The 27,957-nt window shown below is 39.7% G+C and overlaps 4 protein-coding genes across 8 annotated transcripts; 2 read left to right on the top strand and 2 right to left on the bottom strand.

Moving 5' to 3' along the window:
- Positions 1-129: 129 nt before the first annotated feature.
- On the bottom strand, positions 130-6,147 carry sar1ab (secretion associated, Ras related GTPase 1Ab). Of its 3 annotated transcripts, none has more exons than XM_061789390.1 (8): positions 6,050-6,130; positions 5,202-5,265; positions 5,052-5,122; positions 4,741-4,860; positions 2,227-2,292; positions 2,037-2,140; positions 1,815-1,946; positions 130-1,074 (listed from the first exon to the last, which is right to left on the bottom strand). In XM_061789390.1, the coding sequence occupies exons 3-8, from the start codon at positions 5,107-5,109 to the stop codon at positions 958-960; spliced, it is 597 nt and encodes a 198-aa protein (XP_061645374.1). In that variant the 5' UTR covers positions 5,110-5,122; positions 5,202-5,265; positions 6,050-6,130; the 3' UTR covers positions 130-957. The 3 variants fall into 3 exon arrangements, with proteins under 3 accessions (XP_061645374.1, XP_061645375.1, XP_061645373.1); XM_061789391.1 differs by having other exon boundaries at positions 5,202-5,262; positions 6,050-6,116; XM_061789389.1 differs by lacking the exon at positions 5,202-5,265 and having other exon boundaries at positions 6,050-6,147.
- A 725-nt stretch (positions 6,148-6,872) lies between these two features.
- ppa1b (inorganic pyrophosphatase 1b) lies at positions 6,873-14,109 on the bottom strand. 2 transcript variants are annotated; one of them, XM_061789388.1, is made up of 13 exons: positions 13,972-14,109; positions 12,597-12,717; positions 11,874-12,034; positions 11,219-11,283; positions 10,089-10,142; positions 9,226-9,345; positions 9,071-9,157; positions 8,864-8,990; positions 8,656-8,783; positions 7,593-7,678; positions 7,429-7,504; positions 7,316-7,355; positions 6,873-7,226 (listed from the first exon to the last, which is right to left on the bottom strand). In XM_061789388.1, the coding sequence occupies exons 3-13, from the start codon at positions 11,932-11,934 to the stop codon at positions 7,195-7,197; spliced, it is 876 nt and encodes a 291-aa protein (XP_061645372.1). In that variant the 5' UTR covers positions 11,935-12,034; positions 12,597-12,717; positions 13,972-14,109; the 3' UTR covers positions 6,873-7,194. The 2 variants fall into 2 exon arrangements, with proteins under 2 accessions (XP_061645372.1, XP_061645371.1); XM_061789387.1 differs by lacking the exon at positions 13,972-14,109 and having other exon boundaries at positions 12,597-13,797.
- Positions 14,008-21,761, top strand: eif4ebp2 (eukaryotic translation initiation factor 4E binding protein 2). The gene is made up of 3 exons (XM_061789395.1): positions 14,008-14,142; positions 18,111-18,290; positions 19,689-21,761. The coding sequence occupies exons 1-3, from the start codon at positions 14,010-14,012 to the stop codon at positions 19,718-19,720; spliced, it is 345 nt and encodes a 114-aa protein (XP_061645379.1). The 5' UTR covers positions 14,008-14,009; the 3' UTR covers positions 19,721-21,761.
- A 1,469-nt stretch (positions 21,762-23,230) lies between these two features.
- rps24 (ribosomal protein S24) lies at positions 23,231-27,448 on the top strand. Of its 2 annotated transcripts, none has more exons than XM_061789393.1 (6): positions 23,231-23,266; positions 23,384-23,527; positions 24,098-24,163; positions 24,251-24,460; positions 25,604-25,717; positions 27,366-27,448. In XM_061789393.1, the coding sequence occupies exons 1-6, from the start codon at positions 23,246-23,248 to the stop codon at positions 27,366-27,368; spliced, it is 558 nt and encodes a 185-aa protein (XP_061645377.1). In that variant the 5' UTR covers positions 23,231-23,245; the 3' UTR covers positions 27,369-27,448. The 2 variants fall into 2 exon arrangements, with proteins under 2 accessions (XP_061645377.1, XP_061645376.1); XM_061789392.1 differs by lacking the exon at positions 27,366-27,448 and adding an exon at positions 26,882-26,896.
- Positions 27,449-27,957: the final 509 nt, after the last annotated feature.

Here is a 27,957-nt window from a genome sequence, read left to right as displayed (position 1 = left end):
TTATTATACTCACTCCAAAATACTAATATTACTATGATAATTTAAAGTGTAGTTTTGGGGCCTATATAACTATAATGCTAAGATTTGATTTAAAAACAAATTTAATAAATCATGAAAAAGAAGCAAAAAGTTTGTAGAAAGTGTTTATTCTGACCCAGCATCAATAACAATTTTACCCATCTTTTGTAACAGCTTCAGAGCATAATGTAAATATATAAATAATACTTATGTACAAATAATATTTAAAAACACATCAACCATAACTTTCACAAATTATAATTTGTAATAATAATATATATTTTATAGCCTAATTGTAAGCACCACCATGGAAGTACTCTCATAATATCACTGCATGTGGTGAGCAGCTACTAATCACAAAGTACTCCAGTCTTGTAGGAATTATCCACATCATATATACCAACTTCATTGTAAACTTCAACTATATAACACTGTGCTGTCGTTGTGACTCTCACAGCAAAAAAAGAGAGTAAATTAAAGCACTTTGCACTATTAGTGGTAAAACCAGTTTTCAAAATAACCCCCCAAAACCTTGCATACATTACAAGTGAGTAATTGGATACACCGTTCAACGTGTGTTTCAATGGCACCAGTGTGTGTCTTCACACGGTCTGCAAAACTTTAAACAAACCGACCTTTGCTGTAAGTCAACACCAGCCGCTAAAAATAAGCAGCGGGTCAGAAGCTGACTCGCTGTTGATGACACTTTCTCTATGGCACCCAAAGGGGGGGAAACACAGCATGAGGATCCTTGGCTCCACTCAATAGGTTATCATTGACTTGCTGTAGCATGATGAAAGAATACATTGTCCACATCCTTAAATGTATTCCCAGTTAGCACGGTCCAAATCATACTGGTATATAAATAAAATCTCTCTCCAATTGCAGGTCGTGTTGTTTTATAAATCAGCATTGAAATTTGGATCCATTTGCTTCGAATCAGTCTATATATTGGGACAGCCAGCGGAATCCTTCTCCGTATCCTTGTCTCTTCAGCACGCTGCACATAAAAATCTCCATTGGCCTCAAATTCAGCTCCTTCAGTGACACTTGGCCCTAAAAAAGAAACACATCTACTGTGTACACATACACAAGCCTCCTTTAAGTACAGATCCCGCGTAACTGCAGCATCAGATCGGTAATTGTGCCGCCTGTGGCTTTTACACAGAACCCAGCATGGCATTTATTAGATGGATAGCCACGATTTGAGGAAACACACTAAGAATCTGATTGCGGCGGAGTAATATCGACGTGTGTAAGCACAATACCCCACATCGCTGGGTTCTGTGTAAAAGGCACAGGCAGCACAATTACATAAATAAATTCCCAAACCACTGTATAGAGAAAGAAGTTGGACCTTTTTTAATAGCAACAATTGCATTCAACACAACAGGGCGAGAGATGTGCATGTCAGGCGTTAAATTTACCACTCCTGTCCCAGCAATGCGGAATTCCCTTACACACAGTTGGCGTCCCGCCTATGTTCCTGCTTTGATACTACTACTACAAAGGCAGAAAATTGTCTTTATAGTGTCTTTGGCGTCGGTGCCATTCATACATGAGACATGTAAAAAAGGCTGAACTGAAGTGTCCGTGTCGAAATAGCTACAGAACAGAAGATTAAAAACTAAAAAACTAAAATGAAATTTATGCTAATGCTATTATATGCATATTGATGATAGTCTGCTGCCCAGTTGGTATTGCAAATGAGAATGTGTTCTCAATTTCCTTACCTGTATAACTAAAGGTAAAAAAAAAAAGATCTTTGCTGGATGTTAATGTCACGTGTTGGTCACCTTGCCAGTTGTGTGTCCGTGCAGACCGAATATCCCACGAAGCGCATCCTCGCTGACGGCCTCCGGACGATCGATTTTGTTTCCCAGGATGAGAACCGGCACATTTGAGATGGTGTCATCTGTCAAAAGCGCCTGAACACAAAAGAAGAAAAGTCATGTTTATACAGTATATGATTATAAATGTGTGATGTAAAAGGGGAGAAAGGTCAGATTCAAGCTCACATCCAGCTCTACTTTAGCCTCTGCTAGTCGCTCATGATCAGCACAGTCCACCATGTAAACGATACCGTTTATGGCTGGGAGGTAGTTCTTCCAGATGCGTCGTGCTGAGACCGATTTAAAAAAAAAAAAAAAAAAAAAAGTGGTTAGTCCAAGGTTGCCAGTTGACAAACGGGATCACTTTTCTCCTTACCTTGTGTGTGACCGCCCAAGTCAAATGTGGTAAATGTCATTCCAGCGATGGTCAGCTCCTCAGATGCTGAGGACAAACATAAAGCAGTGGCATGAGATGATTGATATACAGGATGGATGGATGGATTAGATCAGTGGTTCTTTCTTTGAGGTACAGAACCCTGCAAGTTTCATATGTGCATTTACCAAATCCTTTGTAATTGGTAAAATAAAAAAAATTCATTTTCAAATTCAAAAGATAGGCATATATATAACAATCCCAATTCCAATGAAGTTGTGTTAAACATAAATAAAAACAGAATACAATGATTTGCAAATCATGTTCAACCTATATTTAATTGAATACACTACAAAGACAAGATATTTAATGTTCAAACTGATAAACTTTATTGTTTTTAGAAAATAATCATGATCTCAGAATTTTATGGCTGCAACACGTTCCAAAAAAAGCTGGAACAGGGTCATGTTTACCACTGCGTTACATCACCTTTTCTTTTAACAACATTCAATAAACGTTTGGGAACTGAGGACACTAATTGTTGAAGCTTTGTAGGTGGAATTGTTTCCCATTGCTTGATGTACAGCTTCAGCTGTTCAACAGTCCGGGGTCTCCGTTGTTGTATCTTACGCTTCATAATGCGCCACACATTTTCAATGAGAGACTGCAGGCAGGCCAGTCTAGTACCCGCACTCTTATACTACGAAGCCACGCTGTTGTAACACGTGCAGCATGTGGTTTGGCATCGTCTTGCTGAAATAAGCAGGGGTGTTCATGAAAAGGCTGTTGCTTGGATGGCAGCATATGTTTCTCCAAAACCTGTATGTACCTTTCAGCATTAATGGTTACCCATGCCACTGGCACTAACACAGCCCCGTACCCCGAACTTTGTGTCCATAACAGTCCGGATGGTTCTTTTCTTCTTTGGCCCGGAGGACACGACATCCACAATTTCCAAAAACAATTTGAAATGTGGACTCGTCGGACCACAGAACACTTTTCCACTTTGCATCAGTACATCTTAAATGAGCTCGGGCCCAGAGAAGGCGGCGGCGTTTCTGGGTGTTGTTGATAAAATTGCTTTTGCTTTGCATAGTAGAGTTTCACGTTGCACTTACGGTTGTAGCGCCGAACTGTATTTACTGACATTGGTTTTCTGAAGTGTTCCTGAACCCATGTGGTGATAGCCTTTACACATTGATGTCGTTTTTTGATGCAGTGCCGCCTGAGGGATCGAAGGTCACGGATATTCAATGTTGGTTTTTGGCCTTGCCGCTTACATGCAGTGATTTCTCCAGCTTCTCTGAACCTTTTGATGATATTATGGACCGTAGATGATGAAATCCCTAAATTCAAACTGTTTGACTATTTACTCACCCATTTGTTCACAAAGATGTGACCCTCGCCCCATCTTTATTTGTGAATGACTGAGCAATTCAGGGACGCTCCTTTTATACCCAATCATGGCACCCACCTGTTCCCAATTAGCCTGTTCACCTGTGGGATGTTCCAAACAGGTGTTTGATGAGCATTCCTCAACTTCCTCAGTCTTTTTTGCCACCTGTCCCAGCTTTTTTGGAATGTGTTGCAGCCATAAAATTCTAAGTTAATGATTATTTGCTAAAAACAATAAAGTCAGTCAGTTTGAACATTAAATATCTTGTAGTCTATTCAATTAAATATAGGTTGAACATGATTTGCAAATCATTGTATTCTGTTTTTATTTATGTTTAACAAAACGTCCCAACTTCATTGGAATTGGGGTTGTATCGGAGTATGACATCTCGAATCATATGAGTGGGGTGAACAGAACAGACGAGTGTGTCTTGACCTGAACCCGTGAGACTGATTCAGAGAACCCCTGGGGATAAATAGAACCCAGGTTAAGAACAAATGGATCATCATCGGCCATTATCTATCCCACTGCAGGATGAAGGCCTCTTCGTCACGTTTCCAACTACTACGACATTTTGTAATTTGTTGCCAATGTATTCCGGTGTGTTTAATGATTTCATCCATCCATCTACTTTTAGGTCTTCGCCATGGTCGCTTTGTGTCCAGTGATATCCAATTGATAGTTTCTGTGGCCTTTTGTCAGCTCTTCGGGCAACGTAGCCAGCCCATTTCCATTTAAGGCTTTTTATTTTTTTGAATGACATCGGTAACTCGCGTCTGCTGTCTTATCCAACTGCATCTTTTCTTGTCGCGAATGCTTACTTTCAACACTTGGCGTGCCATGTTCCTTTGGGTTACATTGTAGTCTTTGTATAACTTTGGCATTCGTAGTCCAAGTTTCACTACCGTAAGTGACCCTAAATGCCCAACGCGTTGTCGTCGCTTAGGGGCTTAACTGCAGGTAAAACTGTGGGACTAAGTTTGGGCAATCTGCCAACACACATTGGGCCAGCGTGGCAGATTAGGGCCCTATTCCTTCTTTATGGCAGTACAACAACAACAAAAATAATATATAGATGGAAAGATATTGGATAGGTGGATGACAGACAGACAGATAGATACTTGGGTGCAGCGTGGGTACGTGCTGGCCCAGCCTGTCGTCTCTGAGCATGTGCAGTAATGTTGTTTTGCCAGCGTTGTCCAATCCAAGGAACACCAATTTGCCAGACTTCTTGTACAATCCTGCACACCGTGGATAGACATAGTTTGTATTAATGTGTATTGTTGGGAAAAGTTTTGTGATAGCATGAGAACAAATTTGTTCTCTTTCCATTTTATCCAAAGGGGAAAATTGCCTCGAAATTTGAACAGAACAGATGTTTCTACAGTATAGAATGGCATTATTGACAATATTACTCATTTTTGTACAATACCTAACAGTTGCAGGACGCTGTTGAAGCCTCTATAGAGCCAGTCAAAAATAAAAGACATGGTGCTGGACTTCCTGTAATGCAGATAAGCATGAATTAAACAAACTACATGAAAGAGAGAGTGAGAGAGATTGATTGATTCCATTACTCAACTATTGCCGACTGAATTGCAAAATCTCCACATAGGACGCTTTCTTCTTGAGCCTGAATAATTCTGCTGGTATGCATAAGCGATAAGAAAGAAGAGAGGAAAGAAGAAAGATTTTATACTTTTACTGATTATTATTGTCATTATTAGTAGTTTTTTTTTAAATTTCGTTCTTTGTTTTATGTTTGACCTTATGTACAGCACTTTGTTACAACTGCAGCTCTATAAATAATTTTGAGTTGATAATCACAGCATCTTGAAAGTAGCGTAACAACCACTTTTCGTTAGTTTACCGTCTCAGTCAGACATGCTGATCTTCCTCGGACTATTTTTATTATGACAAGTTGTGGCAAGGACACTTGAGCTCAACACCTCTTTCTGCCACACGCACATGTACTCACATACACAGCTGTCACTCTGTATAGGCAACACGATGGGCTTCATGCACTGCATAACACACCTACTATGAGGAAAACGTCCCTAAATGACCCAATTTTGTTTTAAATTTCACCAAATTCCATATAGTTTAACGTTAAAAGACACCCGTATACTGTACTATTATAGGGCTTTGTTCGTTTTGTGTACACTGACAAGTTAACTACATTGAGATCAACGTAAGCAGGTTTTTTTGTTTTTGTTTTTGTTTTGTTACTCCGTAAAGACAGCCAGTTTGAAGTAATCGCGAGAAGACAGGTAACAACGCTTAGCCGTCCCAAAGTAAACAAAAATAACCTTTTAAGTAAACAAGCGCGCAGAAAAGTCTAGAAAGATAAAGTCAAGTTCGAGTCTGTCCGCAAAAAAAGACACAATCATGATTACTCAAGATAGCGAGTTAAAGTTAATGAACAACCACCTTGTTCCGATCGATTTATGATCCCACCGTCCTCTTCAACTGTCAGGCACTTCGCAAGTTTGACATTTAACCGGATGTACGTCAGCGCTTGGCGGCTGTTGGCTGCTAACGCATGATGCTAACTGACTTGATTAAAAATACAAATATACAATTGGGATATCGAAAATTCGGAATTGTATTGGACTGCATCTTATTCTATTGTAAATGTCACCGCTCTCACGTAATGGGTTATTGTTTGACGTAATAGTAAATTGCTTGACGAAATAAAGTTTTTTAGGAAACTTTCACCATACATGATGCCACTGTTGTACAAAACATACCACGTAACATCAAAAAACAGTCTGGGGCAGATTTTAAATGCACGGTTAGCAATAATATTTACAGTTTGTAATATATATATTTAATAATTTTTCTTTAACGTTGGTCCTTTTTAATTCCAATGATGTACTAAAAGTAGATATGAATACGTGTAATTGTAAACAAAATAATAATAATAATAAATGCCGTTGACTTATAATAATAGCACCAATCAATACATGTATCAAAAAATGTTGCTCAGAAACTAGTTTAAGTATTAATATTTGTTATAATTTTCAGTATTCAGGATCGCACCAATGCAGTTTTAAGGTTTATAATATTTTGCCTACCTTATTCAGCCACGTAACAGGTCCAAAATATTGGAAAATGTAAAACAAAAAACAAAAACAATGAATTCACACTTAAGCGAGTGTATTTTTTTTTTAATAGTGAACACTGGATGGCACCAATACAACGCCACCACAATCATGTATTTGCGTCGAGGGAGGGAAATCATCACACGTCATTGATTATTTACTAGCGTAGCTTTATTAAAGCAATTCAGTGTATCTTACATGGCACACATATTAATAGGCTTTGCACCTGTCAGTTTTAAACCTCCACCTCATGTGTAGGGAAAGCTTTTGATAAATAAGGGAAGAATTAAATGCATTTTTTTCCATATCACTACAATCTCAACCCACTATCTCACATTTCCATAAGGAAGACAGACACCTTACAAAACCTGCAATGTCTCGTTCCACTGCTACAAAAGTTCCTATCGTCTTCAAGTAAGCCTATGACAGATGAAATGTCCACTTTCTTCTCCCATGCAGTAAGCTTGTAGATTACTTCTTGTCGTAGTAAAACCATTTATCGACTGCCAATAGAAGAAACAGAATATTCAAACCACACAGTCAGTCAGGAAAATCAATTAACTGAACCCAAACGTCGTTATCAATACACTACCTGATGATGGGATGGGCTCCACCTTTTCACAAGGACATGCCTAAAAATACAGAACAAAACATCTGATGATATGGACACAATACTGCATTTTTATTCTTAAATCTTTTACTTACATCACCGACAGCAGTTTTAGCCTCGTCCATCGAGCAGCAGAAAGGGCTGTCACTGGATGAGGTGCACGTGTTTCTGCTGCATTTTGTAAAATATAATATATATATAAAACATGAGCAGGCAGTATGTTTATATGATATTATATAATAATATAAAAATTATCTACCAGTTCAGTTCACCACCGTCGGTCTGTTGGCAAATCAGAGCTTTCCAGAAGTTGTGAGTGCGCTTGATAATTTTAATGGCAAAGTCCTGAGAACATAACACAGTATACACAGTTTAGTCGTTTAGTTGACTGGAATACAAAAATTCTATATTTTGATTGTTGGTGACATTTTCATAAGCTTAAAAAGACCCAAATAAAGGTAGAATTGACCTTTTTTTTAATGGCACGCAATGAAACCAAAGAACCAATTCATGTAGTAAATTTACAAGACTTTTTTTTGGGACTATTTTGACCATTTCAAAAATATACCTAGCCATACTTTGTTGCCTGATAGAGTGCATTTATTTACGCAAAAGGGACGGCATCTACAGGGGGGCCCTTTGTTTACGACAAAGTTCGGTTCCTTTGGCGGCGACTTAACTAGAATGTATACATAAGTTGGAAAGCGCTGTAGTCTATCACCAACCTACTCTAACGCAGTGGTTTAGTCATAATAACAGTAAATATTTGTATGAAAACCACAACTCTTCTAGCACATAAATATGCAACTATCAAATGAAAAACAGCAAATTTGGCGGTAACGGAGATTGTTTTTGTGTGCCACGTGATCACATATTACACCACTGTGCAAAGTAGTTCATTATGTGGAGGACCCTTGTATTAGGGGAGGCCATTGTTTTCACGGGCAAGTTTTCAGAATTACAATATACAATATTATAGGGTTTACCCCGCCTCTCGCCCAAAGATAGCTGGGATAGGCCAAAGCACCCCTTGTGAGGATATAGCGGTACAGAAAATGGATGGATGAATATTATTAATAGATTTGCATTATTTTTCATGTGGTAGGACTCCACCATAAAGTTACTGGACCCAGAGATTGGTTGCATGGCTTGTTAGGTGCTTTTTGCTTTGCTATGGAGCTCAAATGGGCGCCACAGTTAACACAAATGTCTGAGCAACAGCGTCTAAGAACTGAGGTAATTGCAGTGTGGGGGGTTGTTCAAGTGACACATCAGGCGATAAATTGTGTTTAAAAAAAAAACAATTATGATAATAATAGCACCTTGTCCTTGAACTCCTCATTGAAAGCAAATTTGTTCTCTGGCTTCCCATCAGGCACTTTGTACTTCTTGAACCAGTCTACCGTGGCCTGCAGATAGCCGGGCTTCAATCTCTGAACATCAGTGATGTCTGAAGTCGAGGACAAATAAGATCAAAATGCAAGAAAAAGAGGATTAAAAAAAAAAAAGTCAACAACGAGTCGTACTTACTGTTGAGCTCATTGGCTTCAGGGTCCTCAATGTTGATTGCAATCACTTTCCAGTCAGTCTCACCCTCGTCGATCATAGCCAGGATCCCGAGAACCTTCACTGTGATCACCTCGCCGGGAGAACACACCTGACCAGCACGTGTGCACACTTGTCAATGTGACGCAACCGATAGGCAATAGATAAAAACAGACCTTTTATTGTATATACCTTGGACCCGATTTCACAGACGTCAATGGGGTCGTTGTCCCCGCAGCAGCCGGTGTCTCCGTCTTTGTGCGCTGGATCTTCCCAAGTCTAAAACAGCACGAGACAAATCAACAAAATGTTTTTAAAAATGATGTGTTTGGTGAAAACGTGCTGACCTGAGGAATGGCTCCATAGTTCCATATGTAGCCTTTATGGGGGAAAACATTAGCGACGTAGCGCAGCTTGCCCTTCTTCACGTCTTGTTTTATTGGGTTCAAGAGATCCTTTGTGGCGATCTGCAAAGAGAATAGCAAAGCTGTAAGTGGTCTATTTGATCACAGTCAAACTATGTGAGCTACAATGATGACTTACAACAACACTTGCAAAGGGGGTCCAGCACATTTCCAGTAACTTTACAGGATTTTTTCATAAATGTTCTATGGGAAGTTTAGCTGTGAAAGTTAGGAAATAAAGAGCGACAGTTTGGCCAGATGGCGGTCAACGCCCAAGCTAATTATCTATTTTCCAGTGCATAATTTGCAGTCACCTAAAAGTGTTGTCATTCCTGTCCTTAAAAATCTCCATGGCTGACATAGCTCCTACCCAAAAAGTATGTGTCAGGCTGGTCATGTGGTACAGGAGTATTGGCATGCAGTATATTATGAGTACAGAGTACTATACAGATGTACAGTATTGGCACTGATACCCGTGCTAGTATCTGTATCTGTTCATCGCTAACTAATACTACCCAAATAATCTGACATGCATCTTAAATACCGGTAGTACAAACTTATTGGAACCAATATTGTAGTGTTGTTTGCTGCTGTAGCAAATGTTGTGATTCCAACTGTTCCAAGTTCCATCACAAGAAAATTAACGTTGAATAAAATAAACATCCCTTCTCCCCTTGTTGTTTGAACCATATTCATACTGATTTTGACATTTATTTGTTTATTGGTTATATAGGGCACCTACTGCTTGTTAATAATTGCTATATGGGTTAATTACAACACAAAACCAGAATGGTGACATTTCTTACCTCCATCTTTGCATTTGTCCATCTTGGTACTTCTACCACCATGTGAAAGATGTCCTGGAAAAGATTACATTTCAATGTGTGGATTCATTTTCATTCCTAGTTACTTTTTTGATGCACAATTTTATGACCGTACAGACATTTACAGCCCTAAGAGATGATATCGAGGCTCAATAGACTCTGACCTCACTTGTTCTGGAAAACATTACCTAATGCAATAGGTGGCCAACTCTGCATGACAGCCTTTTAACATTAAAATGACTTTAAAGGGACGTATCGTAGAAAATGTACTTTGGGATTGCTCGTATACAAATAGTTGGGTCTCTGGAGTGCCTGCCTACCCATCATGTGTGAAATTTAACAACGAAGAAAATCTTTAGTCATCTGCCAATTTCTGAAAATGAAAACGTGTCAGCGAGCGAGCTCTTCTGAATTCTGGGAAATGCAATATCACAATTCAGTTCTCTAATTTACATTATAACCGCCCCGACACAGAGTTTCTTCACCCAAGACCATGAAGATCCGCCATTTTCAAACCATGACCGCTGTACACTATCTGAAACACTACCATGTCAAATCCAACAGGTAAGAGGAGTTGCATTGATTTTTGTTAGATGCACTGATTAGCGTTATCTTATAATAAACGGCACATAATTGTCAAGTTGACATGATGGGGCGGGTCATATTTGTGTTTGGCAATGTGCACATGCACGGATCTGCATACTAATAGACAATTCAGCTGCTTGGGGTTGAAGTGCTGCCTCCATGATGGAAAATACAATCCACCCGTTTTTTGTTTTTTCAGACTCCGAGCCTAACGTGCAGCCACCCGCTAGCTCCGCCCCAAGTTGTCATGGAAATGAAAGCTGTACTTGCCATTGACCCAGCAGCGTATGGCGCGGGGTGAATAGTGCCTCGCTTGCGCGAGACAGGACTGCCCCCTCAAAACAGGCTAATTTCAGCAAGATACAAAAAGGGCAGTTTAAAGTGTCCTACAATTCTTGATCCTTGGGGTATTTTGATGAAGGCACATGACAAACATGTTAAGCCACTTGCATGTCTGACTAACATGTCATAAATGCATAATGTCCCCTTTAAAATGTGACTTAATGACATGAGAGGCATTTCCTTACCTGTCCCTCATTGGCATATATTGGTATGTCATGGAATGGTGAGATGTACTTCCCTTCAGAATTCTCTGCAAGACAATGAGAGCAGAAAACCCCATTGGTGCCAAGGCATTTAAGACAGGAAATACTGTGTTTAAAGCATTGTTTAATAATAGCTATTCTATTACAGCACTGGACCGCTGAGACAAACACCCACAAATGAATTAGTCACTGTAGCGACTTGACGAGGCAATGCACTCTACAAACGTCCTTTAATCAGAGGGTGCTGTCCGAACGCGATGACGTATGGTACCACCCTGAAGATTTTCCCCTGCGATCGCAACATAAGTTTCGATTTACAGCCCCCAAAATTTGCTGCCTTCCGCTTGAGATGTCAGTAACCTGACAAACCGGTTTAACATAATTGAGTATAAAATTATGATATTGGCCAAACCCAACGAGAATATTCCCCCAAAAAAGAAAGAATGTGTGCGAAAGGAAAACTTTCACCAAAATGAAGAAATCTTGTGGCGACATTCAATGAATAAGTGACACGTGGGAGGTTACCGAAAGCCTTTCACTCGCATTCGCGCAGTTCTTTTAAAAGGACAACAAACCATTTCATTCTGCCCAGATTAAAAAAAATAAAATAAAAAATATCAACGTATGTTGTACTCACTGAAGAACAAGCGGTAGCTCAGGGAGTTGGCAATGCCCCTCTTTTCCACAGTGAAGCTCATGATTATGTGCACGTTTGGATGAGGGATGGCGGCGGAAGAGGAGTCAGTCAAGGCGGTGGACTCAAGGCAGGCGGAAGGGCAATGCGCATGCGCGCAATGCCTTTGGGACGTTCAGGGAATGCAGGACAATCCCGAGTTAATAGCGCAGAACTGGAAAAATAAACGTTGGCTCAAACAGAGATGTTAAAGGACTGTACACTCATACTTTGTACTTAAAAGTACAGATGCATATGTAAAAAAATGCTCTGGTCAAAGTGATCCGTAATACAGTACATACGTTTGGCTCAAATTTGATTAGTTTTTACATTTCACAACAATTAAAAAAAAAAATACACTAAATGTCATTCTTTCACCCTGAAATGTGATAACTTATCCTAGTGAACCAATATATCTATCCATGAAACTATCTATAAAATATCATGCCGTCGTCCAGACTGAACTGACATCAAGTTCTACATGAGCAAAACAAATAACAGCCAAATATCTAAATTAGTTAATGATAACAACTGGAAAGAATATATATATTGTTTTTGTTCACATTAGATGGAGAAGCTGGTGTTTTTTAGGCTGGTACAAGACAACGCAGTCGCCACAAATAATTCTTGTTGCTAACAATATTAAAATATTGTCTTAAATAAGGCCATGTATGGAGATTATCTTGCCTTTCCAAATCTGTTGCATCGTCGTTCCCTGGTTCACTTTCCGCCAGGTCGCTGCTGTCCGCTGTTGACTCTATTTACGTCACACATCGTCGTCCGTGGAGGTTTGAGAAAAGTAACAAACCTATTTTGGCAAAGTAAGGAGTAGAAAGTACAGATCTACATCTGTTTTAAAATGTAGACCATAAAAGTACAAAGTTTGAATAAAAATAAACATTCAAATACAGTACAGATACCTGAAAAATCTACAAGTACAGTAACAAAAGTGTTTTTACTTCGCTTCTTCCCTCCACTGATTATTATCCAATTTACATTAATTTTTTAAACGTTTTTAATTCCTCTCAAGTTTCAATGTGCAATATTCCTTGTGTATTTTTTGGACATACTTGGCAAATAAAGATGATTCTGATTCTGATAGAACTATTATGGATCTAGCTACAGTGGATTTAAACAGTCTACAGTCTCCCTGTTCAAATGTCAAGTTTTTGTGACATACAAACATGAGACCAAGATAAATCATTTCAAAGCATTTTCCACTAATAATGAGACCTATAACTTGTAGAACTTAATTTTAAAAAATATTTTCGAGAGGGTAAGTAAAAATAAACAACTGAGATTATATGGTTACATAAGTGTGCACACCCTCCTATAATGTGGCTGTTCAGATCGCACATGCCACAATTTAAAGTGCCTCTGATTAACCCCAAATAGAGTGCAGATGTTCTCGTCATCTTTTTATAGTCTGTGAGTCTCTCAGTCTGTCTGTAGTTCAAATTACGTGTAAGAGGAAGTAACTATGTTTTGTCTTTCCACACAAAAACTCTTACGAATAAAACACTTAAACAAAAGCTTCTCCATGTGAAAAAACACACAAGTAACAAACCACACTGCCACGATACAACGTGCAATAATGAATGACAGAGTACCTGAACATTTACACTTTTCAATATTATGTTTATCAAATTTCAACGTTGCTTCTTCTGCGTTAAATACAGTATTTATGTCTTCTATTAATAAGTGTCTTCATTATTTTCTCCTGTTTTACGATACTATCATATATCCTAAATTTTTGGTCTTTAATTTTAAATTTTTCGTATTCAAGCAATCATTTATTTTTGTTGTTATTATTGTATGTTTACATGCGGTACTTTCATTACAGGGCAATATTTAAATATATATATTTGTTTTTCCATCGTGGGCGCATCTATGACGTCATTTCCGCCCGCTGCTCGCCCTGCTTCCTGCCTTGCTGAGGGAGGGAACGGCGCTGACGGCTGGGAGGACGTGAGGAGCGACAGAAAGCCCTTGGAAAGACACAAGAGAGCGGGGAACGGCCCTGATTTACACTGTCCGTCGGGAGATAAGCACCCCGAATTACCTTAGAGGCCGAATTTGTCAACGAAGCGGCGCCGAAAAATGTCGAACAGTCGTCAGTTTAGCGAGAGCAGGGCCATCCCGACCAGGACGGTGTTGATCAACGACTCAACGCAGCTACCTCATGACTACTGTACCACCCCTGGAGGCACTTTATTCTCTACCACTCCCGGAGGTAAAAAAGCTCTCATTATTTTTTCTTGTTTTAACCAAAAACATTGGAAAGTAGTGCTGAGGTGCACACACCTGCGTCTTCTGTCATTGTGGTCTTCACCTTGTCATACCGTTCAAAACAAAAACAATGTTAGCCCCGCCTCCTCCTCGTTGCTGCTCTGTGATTGGCTACTTTGCAGAGCAGGAATTGTGAAGTTTGACGTGGTTATCAAATCACCCAGTGTTGTTGTTGTTGTTGTTTTGGTTTTTGGTTACCCAGCCAACCCTCAGGAATCTTTAGCCAGATGCGTTTGTTGGATTATGGTCACAAACACTAGTAACACCCCCGCACAATATCAATTTTAATGTCTTAGTACACTGGTGCACACTTGTGTAGATAAATAAGGCAAGCACACATTCCACCATGATACAATGCAGTTCTCCAAACAGGATTGTCATAAAATTGTTAATTTAGTACCCCTCTGCTAAAGAAAGGGCAGAATTATCGATGCAGTGTTGTATTTCTTGTACTCGAAGAGAGCAAATTATGGTAAACGGCTAGTTCCTACTTTGAATTATAGTTTCAAATCAAAATTTCCCATTGAGAACAATAGTGTTTGGATTATTTCTTTCCCGTGTCTGTGGCCACCATAAAACCTGTATTAACTGTACAGGCATTGTTGTCATTTTTAGACTTTACACTGATTATCGGCCTGATCGGTATCGGCCGCTAATTAGCATTTTATGCTGATCGGCTGAAAGGGTTTAATGTCATAATTCGCCGATCCGATCAGTGATGTCATTGATCGGCTCCACAAAAGACATATAGACTCCGCGTCGCCATCGTGCACAGTATATTTGAATCCAAAAGCTAGTTTATTTTTACCCTTGTCGCGTGTATTTTGACGTAGTACTGCAAATATCTGATGGCCAATAAAGTTATTAAAAAAACATGGCGGCGGTGTGGGACAGACAACACGTAATGCCCAGATCAGACTATAAGACAAACTTGCTCTTTCACGATTGCACTATGTCAGACTACTGCAAGAAAATCTTGTATTCCGATACCACCGAATCCAATTTTTTACAATCATTGGGCTTTATCTTGTCAACTCAAATGCGACCAGATACACTTGTTACCGTGGCGATGACAACAAGAGTGGATCGCGCCGACTGTAATATAGGGACAAAATGTGGGAAAACGTGTTGGTGGTCACCGGTGCTCAGGACAGGCGAGGACTTGCAAGCAGGCAACAAAAACGTTATGTAGCCTAGCAAGCTAGTGCTAGCGCTAACGGTTGTACGTAAACATGCCGCCGTTCTGTCGAATCATGCTGTAAAGTTTCGGTGTGAGTGAAGTAATTTAATTACAATAAAATAATTTAATTACAGTAAGTTAGCACCCATTATTTCTGTCATGTTGTAACGTTGGTTTGACCTGACTGATTAGAATACACGATCTGACTAGAGCAGTGATTTCCAACCTTTATGGAGCCAAGGAACATATTTTACAATTGAAAAATCTCACGGCACATCAACAAACAAGCCTATCCCAAGCGACTTAGGGTGAAAGGCAGAATATACCCTGGATTGGTCGCCAGTCAATCATGGGGCATGTAGAGATAGACAGCCATTTACACTCACATTTACATCATCACTGAGTGAGAACTGAACACGCAACCTGCACAGTAGTCTGGAGAATGTACCACAACTGTTCAGTTTATTTAAGAACATATTTTTTTTATTTATTATTTACATTTGTAAATGTATTAACTTTCAAATGAAATCAACCACAATGTCATGTCACTGACCCTTAGATAACAAGTGGCAAGCTTATGGCAACTAGCTCGCTAGTGTGTGAAGCTAACGTAGCAGTCTACATCTTAACTCTCAGTACTCCTTCTTGTCAAACAATGACTTAAATGCACTACACCGGTCGTGGAATACCCAAATAAAAGTCCTTTGTTTACAAAAGGTTGTTGGCCACTGTCGTTATTTATAAGCGTTTTGGATACATTAGTTCTTTACTTGTGTTAGGCTATTTTTTCTTCAGTAGAGCCAGACTCGAAGGTAAGACTAACTGCAGAGCCAGAATTGTTGAGTACAGAAGTGCAGTGAGTCATAATTCTTGAAAGCATTATCATAGCTGTAATAAAAAATATTTTGCAGAACACTTTGTTCGTCCTAGCTGCACTGGATTGAAGCATTTGCTGGAACAGAGCCCTGATAAAATCGTAACGTTCCTTCTGTACAAGGTCAAAGAGCCCACTGTGAAAATCATCTTTGAATCTGATTGGTTTGACAGTGATAAACACTCTGATCTTATCATAGTTCCGGGTCAGCAAATTTTATTTTATTGAAGAAAATAAATGCTTTTGCTGCCAGTCCATTGGGAGAGCTTCTTTGTGTGGACGCTACCTTAAGTTGTCTCTGAGAGCACTGACCCAAATACTTATGTTTAACAAGAAGCCTGCTCTTTTAATATACTGGAGTTATCAACTCACAATAGGGAGGTTGAGTGGCTTCCAAAGTGAGCTTTAATTGTTAGTAGGGAGGTAACGGTATGTACACTGGTTTTAAGGTCATGGTTCAGGTCAGACTGCAGAATGTAAAACTGCTTAGCGTTTGTGTAAAAGGGTAACAGATTTCATGACATTTAAATTGAAACATTAACTGCCATCCAAAAAAACATTCTCAAACAAAAAAATGTCCATCCTTCCATCCATTTTCTATAGTGCTTGTCCTCCTTAGGGCTGCAGGTGAGCTGGAGCCTTTCCCAGCGTACTTTGGGGGAGAGGCAAGGTACACCATGGACTGGTCGCCAGTCGATCACATGGCACATATAGACAAACAACCATTCATTTGCCCATTCACACCTATGTACACCTAAAAAATACACAAGCACTCCATACAGGAAGCCCAGAGCTGAGATTCCAACTCTTGATCACAAAACTGTGAAGCACACATGCTAGGTACGTACACCATGCTGCCCGCCAAATAGTTTACCCCCAAAAAATTACTAAATATTCAATAATGTACAACATCTTAAATCTTTGCTTTTTAGGAAAGTGCAACAGTTTTTCTTCTTAGGAAATGTACGATGCAGACAACTGCAACACTAAAGGCCTTTTCACACTGCACTTGGCCATTCGATTGAGGCCCATGACTTTCCCTTTCATTGTGTATGTGCTGAGGGGGCAACAGTGCGCTTACTGTCTCACGGGGGCGACAATATAGGGCGGCTGCGGAGCGACCTTGTATAGAAAAAAAGTTATATCAAAAGCGATATCGTGGTGATGTCAGAATGGTCCTCAAATGGGAGACAAGCTGACAGAGTGATTTCTGTTTGAATTTATATTTTTTATTTTTTTTTGGGCGGACTTGTACTAGGGAAATGAACAAGCCTAAACTCTCTGAGGTCCCGACGAGCCATTACTATAGGGTTCACCCATTTCCTTTTATTCCCCCCTGCAGCATGTCTCCTCCTCCACCTTCTTAAAATGAGCAACGGGCTTTCTTTTACAGAAAAGACAGATACATCTTGCCGAAGTTGCTGAGCTGTGGTCTACTTCTCCAGCGAGAAAACTTACCTGTTACTTCCCGGTAGGCGTCTACGCCAACGCTTCCAAATTTGGGCACGCTGCACCGGGGCGCTGTGGTCGTTGTCGCTGTGACGTGCCGTCCTTTCACGTTGAGAAAGTGCGGTGTGAAAAGGCCTTAACAGTTTGAATAGTCTGAATTATTATGCTATAAAAACACAAAATAGAATTTATTATTGCTTTGGCACTATCTGAAAGGATATTCCTAGCCATGTTGTCTGCTAGCCAGAAGTTGATCTGCGCTTTATTTTTATTTTTTTTACAGAGTAGACGTGTGGCTAGGGCGTGAGGCACCTACACCTGTCCTGTCCTAAACCTTGTATGTCCTGTGATGGAAAATATAAATACAATACATGTCCATGCAAAACCCATCCTGTGTATCCTGTTGCAGGAACGCGGATCATCTACGACCGCAAGTTCTTGCTGGACATGCGTAATTCGCCCATTGCCCAGACCCCGCCCGCTCACCTGCCTGTTATCCCTGGCGTGACCAGCCAAAACACGCCACATGAGAACCGGAAGAATGAAGCCAACAACCACGTCAACAATCACGACGGAAAGCCTACGACCGGTAACAACCAGCTTCTACTCAACCTGATCATTACCACAAATAGTGACTGTTGTTGGGTGCGTCATCCGTCAATGCTTTTCTATAGCGCTTGTCCTCCTGAATTTCACGGGTTAACTGTCACCTATCCCAGCTGACTTTGAGCGAGGGGTGGCATACACCCTGGACTGGATGCCGGCCAATCGCATGGCGCATATAGATAAACAACCATTCACATCTACAAATGTAGTCTTCAATGAGCCAAACATGCAATTTTGGGGGAATTTGGGTGGAACTCAGAGTACGCGGAAAGGTCCACTGTTGCTAATTGAAACAGCAGCATCTACTGATCCAAGCTCCTATTCCACCCAGTAATACTTGATTCTTGTTTGCATTTTTCCATAATAGTCAATGTATTCTAAACATGCAAACTTAACTCCAGAAGGCCGGTTCCAGAGCTTCAGAATTGTGAGGCAGCTGTTCTAACCACTAGACACCGTACTGCCCCGAGCGACATCCACTTTGACAAATAAAGCCTCCCTTTTCCCATCAGGAAAAAACTGATATAGTCATGCACATTTGCTTAACAAAAACAGCCATATCTACCGAAGCCATGCTCATATTCTGCCCAGTCGGTGTCGGCTGTTAACGTTTTGCTCTATTTCACCATAACAGTCCTTTTTATTTTGTTCAAATTCCAGTTTAGCTGACATACAGTGACATACACTGTTAATATTGTTTACTACGATTGCAAAAATTGCCTCCCACATTGTTGCAGTGGATATGTTCCAGAACCACCCACTGTAGGTGAAAAGCTGCGCTATAGAGAGCATATCAAAACTTTTAAATATTTGATCGTTTTACCCCTCCCACACACTTTAAACACAGTTAAACTTATTAGAACACACTTATTAAAGTATAACTATTCAGTTTAAATTCAATTCAATTTTATTTATATAGCGCCAAATCACAACATAAGTCATCTCAAAGCACTTTACACATAGAGCAGGTCTAAAACCACGGTAAAAAAAAGATCAGCTGAACCCCACATGAGCAAGCACTAGGCAATGGAGGCTAGGAAAAACTCACTCTTGGGAAGAAACCTTAAGCAGACCCCTTACTATTATTACTACCACTGTTACTATTACGCTGGATGTCTTCCGGTAGACCTCAGTGTTGCCCGGCATGTTGTGGCACAACCTGGTGCTATATTGTAGCACGCAACTCTCAATTAGGACTTGGCTGTTCAGTACTGTGTAACCCTATAAAAAAAAAAAACATTTTCCTTAAAAAAAAATCTGCAATGTAGTGGGGGCACGAAAGATGAACTTTGATATAATGGGGGGGTTCACTGAATGTATGTATTTTTTAACGAATTCTACAATTGTGTGTCTTAATACTTTGCTTTTGTTTGTGTTTAAGGTGACGACGCTCAGTTTGAAATGGACATCTGAAAGACTGGCACCAGCACACAAAAACAAACAAACAAACAAACAAACAAGTAAATGACCTGGCATGCCCTGTCATGTCAGTGGCTTGGCTTATAGAAACAAATGTGTTGTTGAGCCCTCATGGCAGCCATCTTCTTTCGCTCTCCACCTCGCTGCTCCTGCTGGATGTCATCTGTGTGTGTGTGTGTGTGTGTGTGTGTGTGCGCGCGCGTGTGTATCAGAGAGATACAGTGCATACTGTCTGGTACGGCGGGGGGCTCACTCTGGAAACTGGGTTAATTTGAATAGAATTCCATAGCTGCTGTACAATTCAGCCATACAACAAAGGGAGCTGGCGGGATGATTATGCATCCACACACACATGAATGGCAGTGAGCTCATTAACAGAGCACACCTGACTTATCGCAAGAGGACAGGGCTGTGTTTTTTATTTTAGCCTTAATGCTTTGAACTTCATTATAGACTTATTTAAAAAAAATATATATCTCTATAGATATATATATATATATATATATATCATTATTTGTTTTATTTTATTTTTGGATTAGGAACTATTTGAAAATCGCCACAATGTGCAGTTTGGTCTATTTACGCATGTACAGATTTTTCAATATATCAATGCAAACCGCTGCAATTTAAAAAAATGACATTGAAATAAAAATATTTTATACTGTAATTGAAGGCCATAAAATTAAATGTTGGCCTTTCATTGTGATAATTCTGACCATTCTGTGTGGATGATCACTATTTTGGAAAATTTGGAAATTGTTATCAATTGTGTTCTCTGGCAAGAACAAATTACATAATATTTGTTTCTCCAGGCGAAATAGTATGGGACAGGCCTTTTTGGTTGACAAGCGCTTAATGTTGAAAAACAGGTGAAAACAGGTGGGAAATTCTCACTAAGTTTATGGAAACTTGAGACAGGAAATTTTCAAACTTGGACACTTGAAAAAAAATTATAATGACAATTAATAGGAATTAACTGGAAATCGGTAGTGAGAAAAAATGTAGGCAATGAACATTTAGTTTTGTCACGAGGAGACATGCATGAAAATAAATAATTTTTATATTTTTTCATCTGGTTATATCATTGAAAAACAAAAAACAAGAATGTTGCATAAATTAAATCCATATCCAGGTTATCCCTGTAAATTCACATTACATCCCAATGAAAGTGTCCTTATTTGAAAATTTCCCACATTTTGTAACACTGATGCAAGAAGGGAGGTGATACTTGATTTAAATATTCTGACCTAATGTGGAAATTGTTCAAGACCAATGTAGATTTTTTGGGGAAAACTTGAAATGATCCAGATATGGTGTACGCATTTAATTTGTATTTTTTTTTCAAAGATACCGTTTTCTGTATTAATGGTCTCGTTTGCCTGGAGGTTAAGCAAACTTTCAGCTTGGTCAAAAGTGTCTCAGAGTTTTGATGGTGCCATTCCATAATCTGCAAAACTGTCCCCAGTGTCTTTAATCCATTCTACTGTAATGACCTTTTTTATTTATTTTAAATTTTTTTTTTGGTTAATATAAGTGTACCCACGCCTTACTTAAATGCAATGCAGTACATAAATCTACAGGAGTCATCATTTTCTACTACTGCAAAACAGATGTTTTTGCCCCACCCCCCCCCCCCCCGACCCCCCCCCCCCCCAACTGTATAAACGGACATTGTATTCAGCAACTGAAGAAAACAGATTCTTTTTGCTTTTGTTTGTTGAGGTGGAGTTTGAAAGAGTGACAGGAAACATCACATCACAGTCATTTGGGTCAATATACGGTTATGATACACCTCAAATATCCATTTTCCATTGCAAATTGATTCATTATTAATTTTGTCTAGCAAAATTCTTGAGTGCAAAGGTCATTAAAATCGGTTTGATTGGACAATGAGCGCTTAAAAATCGTGTGATTTTAAAACAACAAGAAAAGATTTGGAACAAGCTTTGATTTGAGATAACTATTTTTCATGAAAGTCAAAATTCCAGTGAACGCTCTTGCTACAAGATCAATAAAAGTTCCTTAACAAGGAAAATGCGATTGTGTTCTTTATTTTACATCCATTTTGTTGGTGGTAATGTTTAGGAAGGTATCGCTCTAGACCACAGGTGTCAAAATGGTGGCCCCCAGATCCGGCCCGCCACATCATTTTATGTGGCCTGCGAAAGCAAATCAAAATTGCTCATTGTCTTCTGGTGTAATACCATTAAGATATTTGCAAGCATTGTTTTGTTACCAATCCCCCTTTGAAAAGAAATGTAATAGTTGAAAAACATGTTTTTATAGGCTTCTGATTTCCAAACTGGTTATTCATCAATGTGTTCCATTTACTGGATGTAATTACAGTATATGAGGTAATCTTTCATTTATATGGGTTGTGTTGGAAAATTTATGTCAGAAAAAGATTTGCCAAAACAGGGTTCACAGTCGTAGCGGCTCTCCGAGGGAAGTCATAACTACGGTGTGGGACCCTGACAAAAATAGACCTTTGGTGGGCAAAGTATGGGGGTTTGCGAAAGAATTACTGTCCAAGTACATACTGTTTGTTTTTAAGCATTTAGGTAAAACATTTTTTACATGCAATAGATTTGAATTGAACTATTTAAGTACAGTTTTCTAGTTTTTTTGTTTTGTATTTTTTTTTTTTTAATAAGTTTTGTAATTTTACAGATTTCATTCTAGAATCTTCTACTAACGTAACATGGATATGTTAGGAATGCGGGAGGAAGCCTGTGGACCCAGAGAAGCCACCCACAAGTATGGGGACAACGCAAAAAAATTTGTTTCTATCAACAGGATGTAGTGTAAATGCAATGTAAACACATTATAGGAACTAATCTTGATAGTAGGCTTGTATAAAATCATGTTTGCTTTGAACCTACAGTGTCACAGTCTACGAAGGTTTTCTATTTCATTCTAAAATAATGTACTGATTATACTTTGCATGCATCTGTGATTTGGCTGTGGCTAAAGGGTATTATTCACACAAAACCACTAGGAGGCTGAATTGGGATTTCTCACAGTTTCAAACCACAAATCTGGCCTTAAGTGTTTCCACACAATTGATGCATATTGAGGTCAGTTGATATTGCTGCCACTCAGTGGACGACTGGAAAACGGCCGACTGGTTAGAGCGTCAGCCTCACAGTTCTGAGGACCCGGGTTCAATCCCTGGCCCCGCCTGTGTGGAGTTTGCATGTTCTCCCCGTGCCTGCGTGGGTTTTCTCCGGGCACTCCGGTTTCCTACACATCCCAAAAACATGCATTAATTGGAGACTCTAAATTGCCCGTAGGTGGGAATGTGAGTGCGGATGGTTGTTTGTTTGTATGTGCCCTGCAATTGGCTGGCAACCAGTTCTGGGTGTACCCCGCCTCCTGCCCGATGACAGCTGGGATAGGCTCCAGCACGCCCGCGACCCTAGTGAGGAGAAGCAGCTCAGAAAATGGATGGATGGATGGATATATGAGCTATTTTCAGACTGAAGTGTAAATATATATTTTCGTTTTACTCAATTTCAAATGAAGCAGTCCTTGTCAAAGGTATTATTGTTTAATAATCATACATTATGTTTTCCTCACAGGAAATGTAAATGATCAAGTTTTATTCTCTATATTTTGTATTTAAAATGGAAACACGGTTATTCCTGTTTTCGACAGAATGTGGGCGTTTTTTTTTGGTTTTTGTTTTTTACATCAGGCAAATCCAGTAGGTGCGCACCCATTTACGGACAGGCATTAATCCGGTCGCCTACTGGTCCTTCCTCCTTTTCTACGTCCCTGAGCGAGGCCGCCACCAAAATGGTGAGTCTGGAGGGCTACAGTACAACAAAAATCCACTCATCATCGAGGCCATCATCGTATTGTCACCAGTTTTGTCAAGGCTTAGTGATAGTTCATGTCACAGTCTGGAAATAGTCACCGATATCGATGTTTTTGTGTTCGTTCTAGTGGAACTTAAACGACACTTTCTAAATGCTAAGCTACATGTCACCAGTCAATAAGGACGCCGTGCAGATTGAAAATAATTTTGGGGGATTGTTTGGCTTTACACAACCCAATTATATTTCACCTCACCACTGGTATCCATCAAGTTATCATAAGACATTAATTTTCTCACTTAGATAAGATTTTAAGGCTCCCCTCGGAGGCTAACGTAAGCATCTTCGCTGTGTGTAATGAGTCCCGTGGTTTATGCATTTACAGTGTTTAGTTGCTTAGTGCTGTAATTACATTGTCTTTATATGACGGAGAATGTTCAATGAAATGCAGCTTTCCAAAATTTGGATACATAAGCAACCTGCGGTGCTAGCATGTGACTGTCAATACTTGCTTGAAAGGTAGCTCATTTCCATGTTTTCTTCCTCTGTATAGAACGACACAGTTACAGTTAGGACCCGCAAGTTTATGACGAACCGGCTTCTTCAGAGGAAGCAAATGGTAAGGTTGGATAACGTTAAGTGCTTCAGTTAGTCAAATGTTTTATACCCATTTCATGTGTGTTCATTGCCCAAACTTGTCTTCCAGGTCGTCGATGTTCTGCACCCCGGAAAGGCCACAGTCCCAAAGACTGAAATCCGGGAGAAGCTCGCCAAGATGTACAAGACCACCCCCGACGTCGTGTTCGTCTTCGGCTTCAGGACTCAGTTTGGCGGTGGCAAGACAACTGGCTTCGCCATGGTCTACGACTCCCTAGATTACGCAAAGAAGAACGAGCCCAAGCACAGACTGGCCAGGGTGAGTTTGGAAAGATTGTTGAGATGTGTTAGAGATTTGTCAAGACTCGAGCTTGTTTAGACACACGGCTGTTGCCATTGTTTTAATGACTTCCCCACCATATTTGGTGTCACATGCTACTAATTAGGATAGCTGATGTGTCTGTAGATTTGGACAAAGTTGTTCAAATGCATTATCATAAGCTTTGTCATTCTATCAAACAGACTGTGCGTCAAATGGTAAAAATGTTGGTTTCCTATTTGGTGTCTCCAAATTTAAAAATATTTTTTCACATAGGACTTAATGTTAAGTACATTTGTTTCAGGCTTTCACTGCTGCAACCATAACTCTACAGGTGTTACGTTGTTGAATTTCTAACCGTCCAAAACAAAGGACTTGAAACTCTGATAGATACATTATATAGTGCTATCAGAAAAGTGTGTGCTGACTGACAGTCATGTTTGAAAGGTTGTGTAGTGTACAATGTGCAATGTAATTGATGTTAAATCAATACTATTGCTCATATTGTAATTTCCTGTACTATTGTTATCACATTTCTTTGCCATCTAGTTGAGTTTTTGGTTTAGGTGATGGCGAGTAATTTCAGAGTGACAATAGCAAGAGATTTTGGCTGAGTTGTACAGTAAATGACACAGAAAATTGAGAAAATAATAAATGTCCTAGTGTCCCGTGCTTTGGGACACAAGACAAATGATGTACCGTGACATGGTAAAGAAGGCACAGCAATGGATGGAGATCGCCACTACTTTTAATGTACCAGGTTGGTTAAAAGTGGTAGAAACGTATGAGTTTCACATTAAAAATGTTAGCTTATAGTAAATGGCAACACGTGCTTCGCTTTTATCACATCTCCACCCCCTCCTCATTATAAGCCAGGTCACGGCTTTCCATTCTAACTACTTTACATCCAAACCAGTGGGAAAAGCCACCAGGCTACTACCTGTACAGTAGCTTAGCAACCAGTGCCAAATATGGGCACGCGCCCGCGGGGCCACCGTCATTCCTGTGACGTCTTGTGTCCTACCCCACGCTGAAGGCCACACACACACAAGGTGCAGTGTGAGGAGGCCTTTATGAGAGCTAATGAACATGTTCTTCAGTTGGTTTTGAACATGAAAATAATTCAAAATGTCCATTCCTCAGCACGGTCTCTATGAGAAAAAGAAGACCTCCAGGAAGCAGCGCAAGGAACGCAAGAACAGAATGAAGAAAGTACGAGGTACCAAGAAGTCCTCTGTGGGTGCTGCCAGTAAAAAGGTACGGCAATGTTGAGTAGTATATAATTATATAAAAGTTCAGTTCAGATGATGCACAATTGAATTAATTGCACATAGCCATTGCTGCTTCTGTTAACTTCATCTTGTCATTCTTCCAACCTTGTCAAATGTTCTTCGGAAACCATAGAAGGTAAATGTTCACGAGCAGCCTAACTCCCGTGTGCAGATAATCCTCCAGTGTTGGATGATGGCTTACCTCCCCTTACCGCCTCACCTACCCACCTAATAGCTGACGTCCACATGTACAATTGTTTTTAATACAATTTGCCCTACCCAGAAAATAACAGCCACAAACAATTTCACTTATCAGAAGCCTCATAAAGCAACTGCCTTAATGCATAGGATGCATTTTGTTATTCACAAATGTGTAATACGAATATAAAAATCCTTACCAAGGGTGATAATGAACAAATAATGAAAAAGCAAAGCTTCCCAATCTACTTGCTAAAATATAATTTAACAAATATACCAGCCTCATTTACAGAGATCCTGCTAAAGAGCAGGCATTTATCTGCTTGTACCTTTTACGCAGTACTCAACAAGTGGGATATAGCGCTTTCACGCAATGACAGGGCATCCTGCAATAATTAAACATATGATGTCAGTGCCAGCGTGTGGTGTGACATATACAATAATTATCAGACTTCAACAGCTGCTTTAAACAACAAAAAACACAGTTCTGTGTCCTTTGTACATTACGACAGCATGGAAAAGGGGCTTAAATTTGCATGTGGGTCAAATGTTTTTAAGGCTTTCATTTGTTACAATAGCTTATATTCTTTCTACTACTAGCTTGAAAAACTAAAGTGAATTGGGCTACATTTTTCAAGTCTGATAATGTGAGGAGTGACTCAGCTAAAGAGGACGTATCAGACCAGGGGTTTGTGCAATACGTCAACTTACAAACTTGCCAGTGGCACAAACCTAAAGCTCTCACTGTGGATCAATGACATGTTGACTGTTTAATACAAGCACCCGATTTAATCCTAGCTGCATCTCCTACAGATGCAACGCATATGGCTTGTCAACACTAGTAGCTTCCTTTTAAACCCAACAAGACTTTCTGCCTCAACTTTCAATGTGTTAACGTGTTTCTGTTCCATCTTCTGTTCCTGACTTTGCCTCCCACGGAATACTTATGCAGAAATGAGGTGTCCAGGTATAATATGCAAGCATGGAGTGCCGCTGTGTTGCACATCCAAAAGTCCTAGACTGGACTTGTGCCACGCATGCCACACCCACTTACCCCCCAATAGATTCTCGTGTTTCCCCTACTCGTGTTGTTTTAAAACCTCTGTAATAGGTTCTCCCTCTCTCCTCAGGCCTTTGTTGTTGCTCTATTGGAGCGTACTCACGATAGCTTACATGTTAACAGACTTGCTTACTACGCTTTAGTGCCCGAGTTAATGAAATGGAGCACAAGCGTATTTAGTTTGTTTTTGACGCAAAGCCTATTTTTTTTCCTCACCGCAATGAAACACTTGTTACAGGTGTAGCAATGTTTTTATTTTTAAACATCATACTGTGTTAGTTTCAGTTTGGAATTTAACTCAAATCTATAGCCTAATACAAATGACATACATGTCAAATGTGGAGTAATTGTTTTCTCCCTCTCTTCCTTCCCCTAGTGAGCCCAGACAGCCAGGGATGGTCCTCATGCTCAAGATGTTCTTGTATATTGTTCTCAAATAAAAGTTTGGAGAAAACATCATTTTGCTTGGCGTGTTTTCTTGTATACTGTTTGCCTGAGTGACTTAACCTAAAACCTGTCTGTTCTCTCACATAGCGATAGTACTACGGGGGTCCTTGGTTTACAACGGTACCGACGTTTGAGTGTTCAAGGTTATGAACGGCATGCAATGAACTAACTTGATGCAAGAATGTCACATAGCACAAGAAGGCACACTCAACTAGCGTCATATTTGCTCTTTTCTGTTTGATATTACATTTATGGCCTAGAAATGCTTTTAATTCACATTTACTGTAATTATGGCTTTGTTACTACATTAGCTAAGGTGTGTCCCAACCGTACAGTTTTATTTATTTATCTATTTTGGGAGGGGGTGAACATGTATAAGGATAAACGGGTACAATACTTAGGTAATACATTAACTTACAAAAATTTAACATGCCAGGAAATTAAAAACATGTAAAAGAGTATTCAACACAAACGTTTCCCACATTTCAATTTGAAAGAGTAGGAAGAAGTAGCATATAAAC

This window comes from Phyllopteryx taeniolatus, chromosome 11 (genome assembly GCF_024500385.1).
Source record: "Phyllopteryx taeniolatus isolate TA_2022b chromosome 11, UOR_Ptae_1.2, whole genome shotgun sequence".
Taxonomy (NCBI): Eukaryota; Metazoa; Chordata; class Actinopteri; order Syngnathiformes; family Syngnathidae; genus Phyllopteryx; species Phyllopteryx taeniolatus.
This window is presented reverse-complemented; position numbering and strand designations above follow the sequence as displayed.